The following is a 14,817-nucleotide window of genomic DNA, read 5'->3' on the forward strand; positions in this document are numbered from 1 at the left end:
CCGGCTGGAGACCGTCTAACCTGAGGCTCGGCGGTCCGACTGGAGAACGTCTAACCTGAGGCTCGGCGGTCCGGCTGGAGAACGTCTAACCTGAGGCTCGGCGGTCCGACTGGAGAACGTCTAACCTGACTGTCCAGATGTTTCCTCCTCTTTCCTGAGCAGCAGATGTGACCTGGAAACGGCTTCTGATTGGTTAGAACTTCATCCGCTGACTCTGAGCTGTCGATGGTTCTGAACCTCACTGAAGTCGATAAACTGTCTTTATTTATCAGATTTCCTGGTCATGCTGTAAAACACTGAATCTGACATGGTAACGTATCATTTGGTCGTTATTTAACAAGCAAATTATTTAGTGAGTGTAATCGATTTAATTAGAAAAGTGTGGAAATAAACCTGCAGGAGCATCTCTGTTACTGGCTCTGCATCCATCCATGTCATGTCTTTGGAGTCTTGGAACTGATCTAGTGTATTAGTTTCGATATTAAATCCTGAGTTTTCCTGTAGTTTCATTCCTTAAAACAACTAAATTTCAGCCCCAAATTAAAGATGATGCCTAGAGTTTGAGACCCAGGCCCACATCACCTTATTTCCATTCTGTAAAGGAAGAATTGTCCTCCAGAGTCAGAGGGATGTTGACGAAGTAGACGACGTAGCCGAAGTAGACGACGTAGCCGACGTAGCCGAAGTAGACGACGTAGACGACATAGACGACGTAGACGACTTAGACGACGTAGAAGATGTAGACGACTTAGACGACATAGATGAAGTAGACGACGTAGACGAAGTAGAAGATGTAGACGACATAGATGAAGTAGACGACGTAGATGAAGTAGACGACGTAGATGAAGTAGACGACGTAGACGAAGTAGAAGATGTAGACGACGTAGATGAAGTAGACGACGTAGCCGACGTAGCCGAAGTAGACGACGTAGACGACATAGACGACGTAGACGACTTAGACGACGTAGAAGATGTAGACGACTTAGACGACATAGATGAAGTAGACGACGTAGACGAAGTAGAAGATGTAGACGACATAGATGAAGTAGACGACGTAGATGAAGTAGACGACGTAGATGAAGTAGACGACGTAGACGAAGTAGACGACGTAGACGACTTAGACGACGTAGATGAAGTAGACGACGTAGACGAAGTAGAAGATGTAGACGACGTAGATGAAGTAGACGACGTAGACGACTTAGACGACGTAGATGAAGTAGACGACGTAGACGAAGTAGAAGATGTAGACGACGTAGACGAAGTAGATGATGTAGACGAAGTAGACGATGTACCTCAGGTATAAAAACTACATGCCGGGCTAATGGAACACAAGTACACCATGATTATAGCGGAACAAGAACAGAAGCGTGGGGTACTCCACTGCTGGGGGAGAGGCTGAAGGCAGAAGATGAAGCACCCGAGGATCGAGTCCTGGATGCTGGTCTGCTCCACGACATGGTCTTCACGGACCCCCACAACGATGTCCAGGAAAAGAGGGAAAGGGTCTGAGACAAGGTCTGTCCCTCGTGTCCGGGTCTCAGGTGATGGACGAGGTGTCCATTTACACTAACACGTTGCTGCTGCTCCTTCAGGAGGAGTCAGCCATGAAGAGGAGGTTCAGTGTGTCTGGTTACAGGATCAGGTTCCAGCACACTGATCACTGCGGGGTCATGTGACCACTGGGAACCCAGCAGATGTTGGTGCTTCAGCCTCATCTGAAGTCTGGTTGTCTGAAAGTTCCCACCTTCAGTATTTTCATCTTAGAAATGTGTTTGTGCGCGTGCACGCTCCTCTGTGCACTGATGAGCAGGTTTTTGCTTTAAATCTTAGATGAAGGGATCGCAGGTCTGAAATCTCGCGGTGTTTGAGTTCGCTCATGAATATTCGCTGTCGTCAGGGATATTTCCATTTCCATCAATTTTACACCACTGCAAATAAATGTGTGCGCGCTCCCGTCCTGTCCGTGGCGCGGGAGTGCGCAACTGCAGCAGATCCGCACGGGGAGGGCGGGGGAGAGCGTGCACGCGCTGTCACTTCTCATCCCTCTAAATTAGCAGAGAGGGAGGGCGGAGAGCGCTCGGCGGTATTCTGGTGATCCGGAGGGACCGCGAGGCGGACGGACCGTCGGATCTCTGCAGTACCTGACCTGAAAACCTCCCAACCACCGCGCGCCTTTCCTGCTGCCACTGCGCCCCAGAAAACCCACTGCACCTTAACGCGGCGGGCCGCGCGGCTTTTCCTCGTCCAGGTGCGCGAGCAACCCGTCGATCATCCGCCGGGAGCTCGCGGAGCGGCAGCCGCGGCTGGTTAGCGCGCACACGGTCATCTCACGGCGGCAGAGCCGGACACGAAGAGCCGCTTTGGGGTTCGGGTTTTCCGCCCACGCAGCGTGCGCTCGGTGCCGGAGCTCCGTGTTTACGCAGCGGGGGGAGGAGGGCGATCTGCGGCCGACACTCCAAGCGGGTTTGTGGGAGATTTTTGGTGTCGCGGCGAGCTGAAAACCGAGGACTGAGAAGGACTCTGCACCGCCCACCTCCACCTTCACAGATGGGTCAGAGCTTCCAGAGCAGCCCGGAGAGCCTCGGAGGGTCCGCTCACACCTGCACGCACCTGCCCGCCCCGACCTGCGGGGGCTGTATGATGTAGGAGCCGCTGCCTCCAGCACCGCCAGTAGAGCCATCGCCTCCACCCACCAGTGCACCAGCGTCTCTGCCCCCCTCACCACCACCACCCAGCGTCCCACCATGCCGGCGGGGATGAAACCGCTGGAGAAGTTCCTGAAGAAGCAGACCACGGCGCTGACCCGGGCCGGGGGCTTCGTCGGCGGGGTGGCGGACAAGACCAGCGGGGGGACCGGGGCGTCCCGCCGGAGGGCCAGTCTGTCCCGGGTCGTACCTTTCTTCAGGGAGACGTCACCGGAGAGCGGACACGCTCGGGAGGTATTCAGGTGAGACGCGTGCGCGTGTGTGGAGTGTGTGAAAACCTGAAAGACGGAGAACGGCCTCATCAGACAGACAGAAGCGCGAGGTGCACCATCCAGGGTCGGGTCTGGTTCTAGTCGCGCCTGAGACGTTACCTGCGTGTTACCTGGACTGCCTTCATCAGCTCTGCTGGTCCACGTGGATTCAGCTGAATCACGAAAGATTCGACAGATTTCAACTTTATTCAGTTTCTCTGTTCAGGGTGATGAAGACCAGGTCCCACTGCTGCAGAGGTTCCCGAAGTCTTCTGGTTTGAAGGATTATTTCATCTCATTTTCCTAATTTAACAACAATAATAATAATAATAATTTCACTGAGGACTTTCCAAAGGGATTATTAAAGTATTTCTATTCTAATAATAATAATAATAATAATAACAACTGAATGAAGTGAGATGGATTAAAGTTTTCAAGGCTGAGCTCAGATTTTTCTCCTCACACTGTTTACTGCGGATCGCAGTCTTGTAGATTTAAGTTTGCTCGTGCTTTTACAGACTTGTTGATGAAATTCCTGACGGTTCTGCAGCTTTGGGTCCAAAGTACTCAGTAACTCATTTTCCAGTCTAAACCCAGCTGCTCTCATCCAGGTTTAATAGGTTTAATAACACGCTGCTTGTGTCTGATACTGAAGCTGAAACCAACTGAAAATGAAGGAAAAGCACATTTCACAGATAAAAAGGTGCTTTACAAAAAGTAAGAGAGAGGAGGCAAACAGAGACATAAAAGACAATAAAGCACATATGAAAACAGGAATAGACTCAGTAAAGACACCTAAAAACGAAAGATTTCCTTCTGACGAGACAAAACGAACAAGTTTGTTTCTTAATAAATGTCTTTTAAATAAACACAACAGATTACTCAAGTTTTTACACCAAACTAAGAAGTTTTATCCTGCAACTTTATTACAGTTGAAGCGCAAAGTTGGTGAAATATAGAAAAAGAAGAAAGAGGGAAACTGCAGTTTTGAGATTTTGATGGTCGGATCCCTCTGGTCCTCTCAGGCACCCGTAAACGATCTATATCAGTTTTTGTCGTGGAAAATAAAGTGTTTAGTTTTGTGTTTGTCGGTTTGAAAGCAGAACTGTATGCAGCTGTTAAACGTTTCACTGCAGGTAGAAAAGTGTGACGGTGGGGAATAAGATATACGTAGAAACTGTAGCAAACACTACGAAGCGGAACACATTTTTCTTCTTTTTACAGCAAAGTGTACGTCTGACCCAAAGATCGCCATAGATTATAACGTGGCTGAGTCAGAGTCACCTGTCCGAACTGAGGTTTAACACTGTGTTGCTGTTACCGCCATCTAGTGGTCAAGTTGGAGATAGCAGCCGTCTCAAGACAACCGGCTGCTTCGGCAGGTTAAGTGGCCGGTCCAGGCGGAGCTCTTCTTCTTCTACCTGCCTCTCATGGCGGGAATACGACTGACTGCTGCTCAGATTCAGTGAAGCCAGCAGATACTGATAGAAATGTAGTTTTTGGGAAAATAAACTTGTTCTCGTAGAGTTGTTGAACCAGATTTCTGCTGCAACGTGTCTCCATGCAAACATCTGCTTCATCCAGACATTAAACATCTCACAGCTCAGAGTGAAATAATACAACTTTATTTATTCTTTTCACATCTTTTCCGCCGTTCAGAGGAAATGAAGTGATTTAGGCCGACGGCCGGGTTAACAGATAAATTCACATGTTCAGTTTGTGCTGCGACGTTGACGCATTAACATGTTTCTCATTAAAAGTTTCTTTTGCCTTAAAAAGAGATTTTTCTTTCCGGTTTTCAGTTTTTAAGCCAGACCAGCGCGGCTGCTGTGGATGTTTAAAAACCGGCCCTGATCTCATCAAACAGAAAAATAAAGTGGATCAGAGTGAAAGAAAGTCTTTATTCTGACCCCCTCCAGCCCTGACAGCGAGGACCCCCCCTCCTGGCCTTCAGCTGCAGGAACTGGTTTGGTGTCGGTGCCCAGCAGCGCCAACAGCTCCGGTTCTGGTTCTGGTTCTGGGGGAGGTGATGTTCGGAGTCCATCTCTGTCCAGTGATGAGCAGAGCTCCGAAGCCAGCCTCATCACAGAGACCTACACTGGAGGAGGAGGAGGGACGCCTCTTCATCCCGACACTCCCGACAACCTGACGCTCGCTGTGGTGGACAGCGTAGCGGGAAGACGCTACGGACACTGTGCAGGTAGGACGGAGGGATGGGTGGAGGGGTGAGTGGATGGGTGGATGGATGGATGATGGGTGGAGGGGTGGATGGATGGATGGATGATGGGTGGATGGAGGGGTAGGTGGATGGATGGGTGGAGGGGTCAAAGGGGTGGAGGGGTTGGTGGGTGGGTGGATGGATGTTGGGTGGAGGGGTGGGTGGATGGAAGGAGAGGTGGGTGGATGGATGGATGATGGGTGGAGGGGTAGGTGGATGGATGGATGATGGGTGGAGTGGGTGGATGGATGGATGGGTGGATGGAGGGGTGGGTGGATGGATGGATGGGTGATGGGTGGAGTGGTAGGTGGATGGAGGGTGGGTGGATGGATGGATGGATGGATGATGGGTGGATGGAGGGGTAGGTGGATGGATGGGTGGAGGGGTGGATGGATGGATGATGGGTGGAGGGGTGGGTGGAGGGGTCAAAGGGGTGGAGGGGTGGGTGGATGGATGGATGATGGGTGGAGGGGTGGGTGGATGGATGGAGAGGTGGGTGGATGGATGGATGATGGGTGGAGGGGTAGGTGGATGGATGGATGATGGGTGGAGGAGTGGGTGGATGGATGGATGGGTGGATGGATGGATGATGGATGATGGGTGGAGTGGTAGGTGGATGGAGGGGTGGGTGGATGGATGGATGGATGATGGGTGGAGGAGTGGGTGGGTGGATGGATGATGGGTGGAGGGTTAGGTGGATGGAGGGGTGGGTGGATGGATGGATGGATGGATGATGGGTGGAGGGGTAGGTGGATGGATGGATGATGGGTGGAGGGGTGGGTGGATGGATGGATGGGTGGATGGAGGGGTGGGTGGATGGATGGATGATGGGTGATGGGTGGAGGGGTGGGTGGATGGATGGATGATGGGTGGAGGGGTGGGTGGATGGATGGATGATGGGTGGAGGAGTGGGTGGATGGTTGGATGATGGGTGGAGGGGTGGGTGGATGGATGATGATGGTGGATGGAGGGTTGGATGGTTGGATGATGGGTGGAGAGGTGGGTGGATGTGGACAAAGTCTGAATCTGGTTATAAATGTTCGTTTGAACTAAAGTGGATAAATTTCACTGTTGCGTTCAAAGACGCTCTGAATACTCCGTACGTTTGAGTTTTGGACTGATGGTCCAAATAAAACATCTGAGAAACGAGCAGCCAGACAGACGTGGATGAAAGAATTAGAATAACTTTAGATGGAAGCAGCATCGTGTTTAGTGTAGCCATAACCTTCCTCCTCTTCTTCCGGCGCGGCTGCATCGAGGAAGACTCCGGTTGACGTTTCAGGTTTTAGGGACAGAAAAGCTGCCGTCTGATCCAGATCCTGGTTCAGAGTCCAGGTCCAGGCCTGCAGAAGGAGTTTCATTTTCCGGCTGATGTGACAGACTGTAGTCTCAGCTGCAGCCGTTGCATAACTCCCATCATCATCATCATCATTATCATCGCTGTCCTCTCAGAGACGCTGCTGCTTATCACACATGAAGTGTGTGTTCATGCGTGTGTGTGTTTTCCTGCAGGAATGTTCAGCTGCTTGCCGTCATACATGTTTTAAAGCTTCAGTGGTTTTCTGCTTTATTTGAACATGTAGAATAAAATATTCTGGAAAATTTCTCACATAGAAACAAAATATTTTCTAAATGAAAATGAAAATTTTCCTGCTGAAATTTCCGTTGTTTTTTTTTTTGGCTCTTAAAGCAACAAATCTGTCGATCAGCTGTTTAATTGATCGTGAAGAGTTCAGATTTCACGAGGACCCCAAACTGCTCGTTAGTTCGTATTAATTAACACAACACATAGAGACGAACAACCATTCACACACACACACTCACTCTCCTACGGAGAATTTAGAGTGTCCAATCAACCTAACTCTTTGGACGGTGGGAGGAAGCCGGAGAACCCGGAGAGAACCCACGCATACACGGGGAGAACATGCAAACCTCCACACAGAAAGGCCACCGCCCTCAAGGTTCGAACCTCCCCCAGCGAGATTCGAAACCAGCGACCTTCTTGCTGTGAGGCTGCGGTGCCAACCACCACACCACCGTGCAGCCCTGTAACCATGTAACGATAATAAACCCTTAATTAAATTTTTATTTCCTAATTCATTTAATTAGAATTAGTAAATAAATCTTAGTTTTTTTATGTTAACCAGCATTTAAAATCAGAATTTTAAATTTAAAAATTTTATTCTTCAAATAAAAAAAAATCTGCAAATTATTTAGAAAAAAAGTATAAAAATGAAAATCTGAATTTTTTTCGTCTCGTGAAACCAGGACGTCTCCGTTTTATCGATCCCTTGATGCGGATCAATAACTCTTCCTCACCTCGACCAGAGGAGTCTTCATCATCTTTAATGTTAACAGACCACGTCCCACACCTGGTCCTGGTTTAGGTGAGGTTTTAGTTCAGGAAGTGAGTCTACAGCCGGGTCCCGACACCAGATCAGATCCAGGTCTTCAGCTGGGTCCTGACACCAGACCTGATCCAGGTCTTCAGCTGGGTCTCGACACCAGATCTGATCCAGGTCTTCAGCTGGGTCCCGACACCAGATCTGATCCAGGTCTTCAGCTGGGTCCCGACACCAGATCTGATCCAGGTCTTCAGCTGGGTCCTGACACCAGGTCCAGTCCACATTTAAGGATATTTAAGGACTACAAACATGGAGAAGCTCCAGATTCTTCTTCTGCTGCTGCTCCGACTTCAGGTCCAGGTCCAGTCCTCATTTTTTCTCCTGGATTAGACTCTGGTTCTGGGTTTTTAAGATGGAGGTCAGAAAGTCTTAGATCTGGACAAGGAAAGACCTGGTTCTGATCTGTAACCAGTTTTTCAGCTGGGAGTTGCTTCTAAGGCCATGAAGAAACCAAAACTGGATTGATATAGGAACTGAATCAGAACCAGTACCAAAGAGGTTGTTCCAGATTCTGCACCACTAAACCAGTTCTCTGATTTGTAAACCTCCCAGGAGGATTTAAAGAACCGGGTCTTGGTGCTGAGACCTACAGAAGAAGAGTCGGGTTAGGATGAGTTAATTAATTCTGAAGGACCCGAGACACCCGTCCTCCACACAGCCGGGTTTACTGACCTAACACCGGTTCCTGGAAACCAGCAGGGTTCCTGCAAAGACCAGAAACCTGCTGGTTTATGGTAGAGAACCAGGAGCGGGGTTAGAGATCCTGATGCGATCAGGTGGATCTGAAGCCGAGCAGAGAGCAGAGACGACTGCTTCTTCGTGTGTTTTCGTCTCCTCAGCCTCTGAATGGCTGCAGTCCTCGCCGCCACACCCTCAGCACTCCCTGTTGTGGCAGTCCGGGACAGTTTGAGGCCGCGATGGGGTTTAACGTTACCCTGGATTCTCACTTGTCTGGTTTACCTGCGGCCGGGGCGGGAGTGTCCCGCACACCACCTGCAGCAGCGCTCTGACAACTGACGACTCAGCAGAAAAATTCCATGTGGCTCACACGTCAGCGAAGGCAGATGTAGTTTCTGGAGACGACAGCAGGATGAACGTTCGGGTTCTCAGACCTCATGTTTACGTTTAAACTTCTGAGGGTTTGACATATTTGGTGCAAACTGAGCTGCAAAAGTCCATAATCCTGGTTCAAGGTTCAGTCTTGCTTCACACAGAGCAGTGATTGGTTATTCTGTGTGTGCACACACATGCTTTGAAGTTTTAGTTGATGATTTGTGTGTCACGGACCCGCCCCTTTTTAGTGACGTCACGCCCTGTGATTGGCTGCTGGAGCTGCAGCCTTCATGGAAGCCAGAAACACAGGAGAACTGGTTTATTGCTGCTGCAGGTGAAGCCAGCTCATCCTCACGCAGATGCAGCAGCTTCAGCTGCAGCTTCCTCACCTCTAGCTGAACATCTTTCTCCCAGCAAATAATTCTGTGTGTGCATTCTTGTTTTAACACTTAAAACTCCAAATCAGTGTTTTCTTTTAATCTAACCCAGCCTGTAGGAGCCTTTTAATCCCAGCCAGCATCAGACATGATGTTTCTGTCAGATTGGGAGGTAAAATGATGTAAAATTAATGTATGAATAAATTTAGCAGCATTAAGGTCGACCAGAAGAAGAAAGCAGAATTTATTACTAACAGAACTTTGTAGAAATAACACACAGACCAACAGTGACCAAACCTTTTCTCATCTCATCGTTCTCTCAAGTCTTGGCTTTCAGGAGAAAAAATATTGTTTATTGAAACAAACACACAACAGAAACTATTTCCACTGTTTCCACCTTTTTTCCTCATTTCCAGTTATTCCTGCTACTATTTACCTGCTATCCTCACTAAACCAACTCCAGCTCAGCTGCTTTGTGGCGCCACCGTGCATCAGAAACGTCTTCTTGGCTTTATTCCAGCCATAGAGGAGCATTATTTTCTTCTTTTCACACACACATAGAACTTTCTGCTCACTGGTTGATCTTTGGCTGCTCCTGATTGGACGTTACCGTCAATCTAAGCTCTCTGATTGGTGGAAAGTCTGACAGGAAGTGGCTTCATCATCATGTCCAGGTCTAAATAGAGGTCTCTTAGCAACATAGTAGTGATGGTGATGTTTTTTATGGTGAAATGTGATAAATAATGCTGTTATCATGGATCATTGTGGATTTACCTGAATAAAACTACATTTAGTGGCTGGATTGTAAACCTCCTGGACGGATAGAAATGCTGGAAAAACTTCCGTAGATCATCTAAAGGGTTAAATATCCATCACATTTACCCCACAGAGCTACACACCACCGCTCCTGAGACGGTGTTGATGAAGAGAGCTCCCTCGGGGGGTTCTGTTGGAGTTTTAAGGGTTAAATGGTAATGGGGTCCAAAAACTGGGAAGGCTTGTGGGTTCTACAGGTTTTATGGGGCTCTGCATCTTAGAAGATTTGGGTTAAGGTAAAGTTTCGGGTCAGTTAGGGACTGAGGAACAAAGTGAAAGTTTTTCTCGCCGTGCAAACAGAAAAACAAGGTTGTCTGTTTGCTTCCCAGGAAAAGCACAATGACGATAAGTTTCCTGAAAGCTTGATCAGATGGGAGCGGGAACAGCTTGCGTAACAAACACCGGCGTGTTGGGGCAGGTGTTGAGCTGAGGCCATGTCACGCTCTGAAGCTGAATGTACACCAGCTCTTTGTACTGAATGAGCTGCTTTTGTTGTGGGACGTTTCTCGTTGCTTCTACCTTTGTGGGGATCATGTATGTTGAAGGCTTTGTGGGGACTTTCTGTGTACTACTGATTCAAAGGTTTGAAGGTTCAGATGTGGTTTCCTGGTTCAGGCTAGAATCTGAATTGTGTCCTGGTAATGCATTTCATCTACTTGGTCCCCAGAATGACAGAGAGACAAACGTGTGTGTGTGTGTGTGTGTGTGAGTGTGTTGTTTGGGCCGTGAGTCATCGGTGAGGAAAAAAAAAAACAGGATCTGTGCGTTTGTGGTCGTTGGCGCTTTGAGTCTCTGATTAAGTCTCGTTTTACTGTTGTAATTATACTTTTTAGACGTTTTAATGTCCAGTGGAGAAGAAACGGGTAAAAATAGGAAGGAACCATCAATTTAAACTCCTAGCTGTCGGGTTTTGAAGCGTCGTGGATCTGAGAGGCGGCTGCGTGGTTATTTCTGTGTCATGATGCAGGATCATTGTTGGCTCGATAACATTGACACTCTTTCAGGTTACATTCAGTAAAAATAGCAAAGATCTGTCTCTGAGCCACTCAGATCAGTTTGTGCCGTTTTTTTTTTTTCCAGAAGCTCCGTAACACAATTATGTTTTTTGTCTTTTTCTATATTTTCAAACCATCGACCTTAAACGCAGGCTGCACGACATGCCACCAAATATTTTCATATATTATCCCATAAATATTTTACTTCTACTGCAAATATTCTCACTCTGCTGCTTTCAGTACCGGCAGCACAGAAACAAGGACTCAAAACCTCTGTAACAGGTCCGGGTCAGTTCAGTCTGGTCCGGTCCTGTTTGGTCCGGTCTGGTTTGGTCTAGTCTGGTTCGGTTTGGTCTGGTTCGGTTCGGTCTGGTCTGGTTCAGTTTGGTCTGGTCTGGTCTGGTTCGGTCTGGTCCGGTTCGGTCTGGTTCGGTCTAGTCCGGTTCAGTTTGGTCTGGTCCGGTTTGGTTTGGTTCGGTCTGGTCTGGTTCGGTCTAGTCTGGTTCGGTTCGGTCTGGTCCGGTTCAGTCTGGTTCGGTTCGGTCTGGTCTGGTTCAGTTTGGTCTGGTCCGGTTCGGTCTGGTCCGGTCTGGTTCGGTTCGGTCTGCTCTGGTCTGGTTCGGTCTAGTCCGGTTCAGTCTGGTTCGGTTCGGGATAGGTTGATATATATTTCTTTGTATTTCCACAGGCACATGTGTGAGATAGCGATACCAAAGATTTTCCTGTTGATACGGTACCATTAGTTTATGGTACTTTACTTTTGTCCTTTAAAAATAGTGATTGTACAGTAAATATCTTGATTGTAAGGGCAACATGAAATATAAATAAAACTCAAAAACATCAATACTTAAAATAAGGTGTTAAAAACAATAATAAATTATACTGGTAGGTAAACAAAAAATTTGTTAAAACATTTTCAAAATGAGTAAAACCAATTAAATTTTATTATATATATATATATGTGTGTGTGTAAATGTAAATATAATAGCACATATATGAGCAGTAACCTTGCAGTAATGCAGTCACAATACGTCAAACTGAAACCCTCATCATCACTAACAGCCAGCATAATCATGACATCATGACATCATGAAATCATGATGGCTGCCATGATCATGTGACACAGGAGGACTACACTGGTGATGTTTATTGCCTAAAACTCACAGAAGTGAAACCAGATGACATGTTTAGCCATCAGCTAGTGTTTCTCTATTTATTGTAAAGGATCAAATACTATGTTTTTGATTTGGACTCATCGATCCAGGAATTTCCCTCACGTCAGATATGAAGTGTTTTATAGATGAGTGTGAACCAGTGAACAGCAGCTGTGTTTCCTTCGCTCCTAGAATAACCTAAACCTAAATATTGCAATAAAAACTGGTAAAGGAAACACCTACGTTTGGGAAAAGCCTCTCAGGTATGGCTAAAAAGTTTTTACGCTCTCATGAGGTGGTTTTTCAGTCGATATAGAAGTATATCGCAAAAGTGTAATTTAAACACTTTTATCGCATTTAGACGTGAAGCAGGGGTCATGTGACCAGTTCAGTTCAAGTAAAGGTGGCGTGGTACGAGTAGACGCGGGAGGGAAACAGAAAAAACTTTTACAGATGACGATAGAAAATATTAAAAACACAGCGATAGTGCAGAGTTTACATAGAATAGAAATCTCCTTCGTCCTCAGAGCGGAGTCTCCGCGTGGACGAAGATGTTTACGAGAAATAATGTGCTTAAACCGTCGTCAGGTGGGATAACACCGTGGTGGGTTTTATTTGTGGATGGACTGTAACGGAAACGCAGCTGGTGTGTCGAGTATGTACGGAGGCCATTTAACCTGATGAGTTCAGAGAGAAGCATACTCTAGTAGCAGAGAGGCAGACCGTGTCCAGCTGTTATCGAGAGGAGGAAGGTCTTTCTGTGCAGGGAAGAGACGCTGACTATGAACCCAGAACAGGTGTGACGGCAGGCTGGATGTACACTTTATCATATGCTAGCATCGATGCATGCACAGGGATCACATCACGGGACGATGACCCCACACCTTCATGAGTTTTGTTTTACTGCATAATTTTTACTGTAAAAGCATCAAAAAGCTTTTTTATAATTGGAGCGTTTCAACTTAAACCTCGAGCTATTTTTCTGAAAGTCCTGAAAATCTTTGTTTGTCCGCATCCAGAGTTTTTAAACGTTCATCTTCTGTGTGAGATCATCGAGCATTTAGAGAAGAGAAACTCTGCAGCGCTAATCAGCTGTAATCTCATTACCAAGTCGCCAGCCTCCAAACAGAAACTGTTCAGATGCTCTCGAGGTTCGAGTCCTCGTTCCAGTTCATGTTGAGCTCTGCAGAAGGCTGGTCCACGTGTGGGAGGAAGACTTTCTTCTCTCAGTAAAAGAAGAGACGCTCGGCCCACCTCTCTGGATGCTTTTACCTTTTCCTTCCTCCTCCGCCTCCTCCTCATCAAACACGTTGATCTCGTTCAGCTTCCTGCATGTGATGATGTCGCAGGGGTCTTTATGAACATACATGTACCGTGTCCTCTCGGTTCATAAGAGGCTCTTTAGCGCTTGTTCACATAGCAACCAGCTCTCAGAAAGACATTTGGAGACGAGGAGTGGGAGGCGGAGAGAGAACGAGAGCAGAGGAGGTGGGAGGAAAACACAGAGATGAAATGAAAGGCTTCAGCTGCAGAGCATCCAGGAAGCTTCCAACTTCTCCACAGGGAAACAAACTCCAGCCGCTCCATTCCTCCGTCTACGGCAGGGCCGCTGCTACGCCGCTAGCCATCTGGTGCCCTTAGCCCCACCCCCTTTTTTCAATTTTGCAGCTATTAATAAATATAATTATACATTCGGTGATATTCAGGGTTCATTTTTGCTATTTTTTCTGTTCACCACCAAATATGCTATCAGATAAAATAAAAACTGAATTCTAAAATTTGTGAGGAGAAGACGGGCTGGATTTCAAGGAAATTTAGCCTAAAATGTCCACAGATGATGGCGTAGTTTAATGTTCTCTCAGTGCTCTAGTTCCAGTAGCTGAAAACCAGTAGCAGCAGTATCATGAAAATCCACCACAGGAACCGAGAGACGAGGAGTTAAACAAACAACAAACATTAAATATGGACCTAAATAAACAAAATGTGTCATGTCTGCCAGCTGCGTCTGGAAATCAGAGTTGGAGGTAAAACCAGGAGGGTGGGTGGGACTGCTCGATGTTGTAATAATAAATCAGTATATTAGTTTCTGTATTGTTTACATGGTTCATATTGTACAGGACCTGGACATATTACATGGAACTGTCATGCTAAGATGGTTACCGTGGTTACAGAATCCAGTTCAGTACTGTTAGTAGTGACATTTACAGGTGTTATTGAACGCGTCAGAATATTAATCAAAGCAGTGATCGATGACGTGTCCTGTTTAAAGTCTCTGATTGGCTGGAAGTTAGGCGTGCTGGGGAGTCGGTACGGCTGATGTTAGCTGTAGCGGCTGGTAGCTGGTGCTTTTCGTTTGTTGGTTTTTGGCGTTGTGTCGGCCCCAGCAGTTTGTGTCGATGTCCTGCATGCAGCGTGTGATGCTCGTGGTGGGAGCCGTGGGACACCTGGAAAGTCTTCACCTGTAAAGGCGGTTTATTAACCCGCTTTATGTGGTTAATAAGTAATCAGTTAGACTGAGCTGTTTGCTGTTCCTGCAGTTCCTCCAGGACACCTGAAAGCTCAGTAACTTGGTCTGATTTGGTCCATTAAAGCTTTATTGCTTGAAGAGGACGTCTGGATGCTGCTTTGAAGTTGGGCTGCACAATTATACCAAAATAATGATCACGATTATTTTGATCAATATTGTAATCATGATTATTAATCACGATCATTCACCGTGTTTAGAAAAGCATGCACCAATTATTAACAAACTGTTTATAAACATGTTTTAGTGAAAAATTAAACTTTAAATTAGAATAGATTATAAATAAGGCAAAAAAAATACATTACCGTTAATTTTTGAG

At 46.9% G+C, this 14,817-nt stretch overlaps 1 protein-coding gene across 1 annotated transcript in view; it reads left to right on the plus strand.

Annotated features, from left to right (window-relative positions):
- The first annotated feature begins 2,051 nt into the window (after positions 1-2,051).
- The window catches only part of rapgefl1 (Rap guanine nucleotide exchange factor (GEF)-like 1), a 39,264-nt gene continuing 26,498 nt past the window's right edge, over positions 2,052-14,817 (plus strand). The window contains exons 1-2 of the mRNA XM_042003511.1: positions 2,052-2,947; positions 4,876-5,156. Coding sequence (XP_041859445.1) covers positions 2,745-2,947; positions 4,876-5,156 — 484 coding nt within the window. The 5' untranslated portion in view covers positions 2,052-2,744. The remainder of the gene's footprint in view (positions 2,948-4,875; positions 5,157-14,817) is intronic.

The sequence above is a fragment of the Melanotaenia boesemani genome, chromosome 2 (assembly GCF_017639745.1).
Source record: "Melanotaenia boesemani isolate fMelBoe1 chromosome 2, fMelBoe1.pri, whole genome shotgun sequence".
NCBI classification, from domain to species: domain Eukaryota; kingdom Metazoa; phylum Chordata; class Actinopteri; order Atheriniformes; family Melanotaeniidae; genus Melanotaenia; species Melanotaenia boesemani.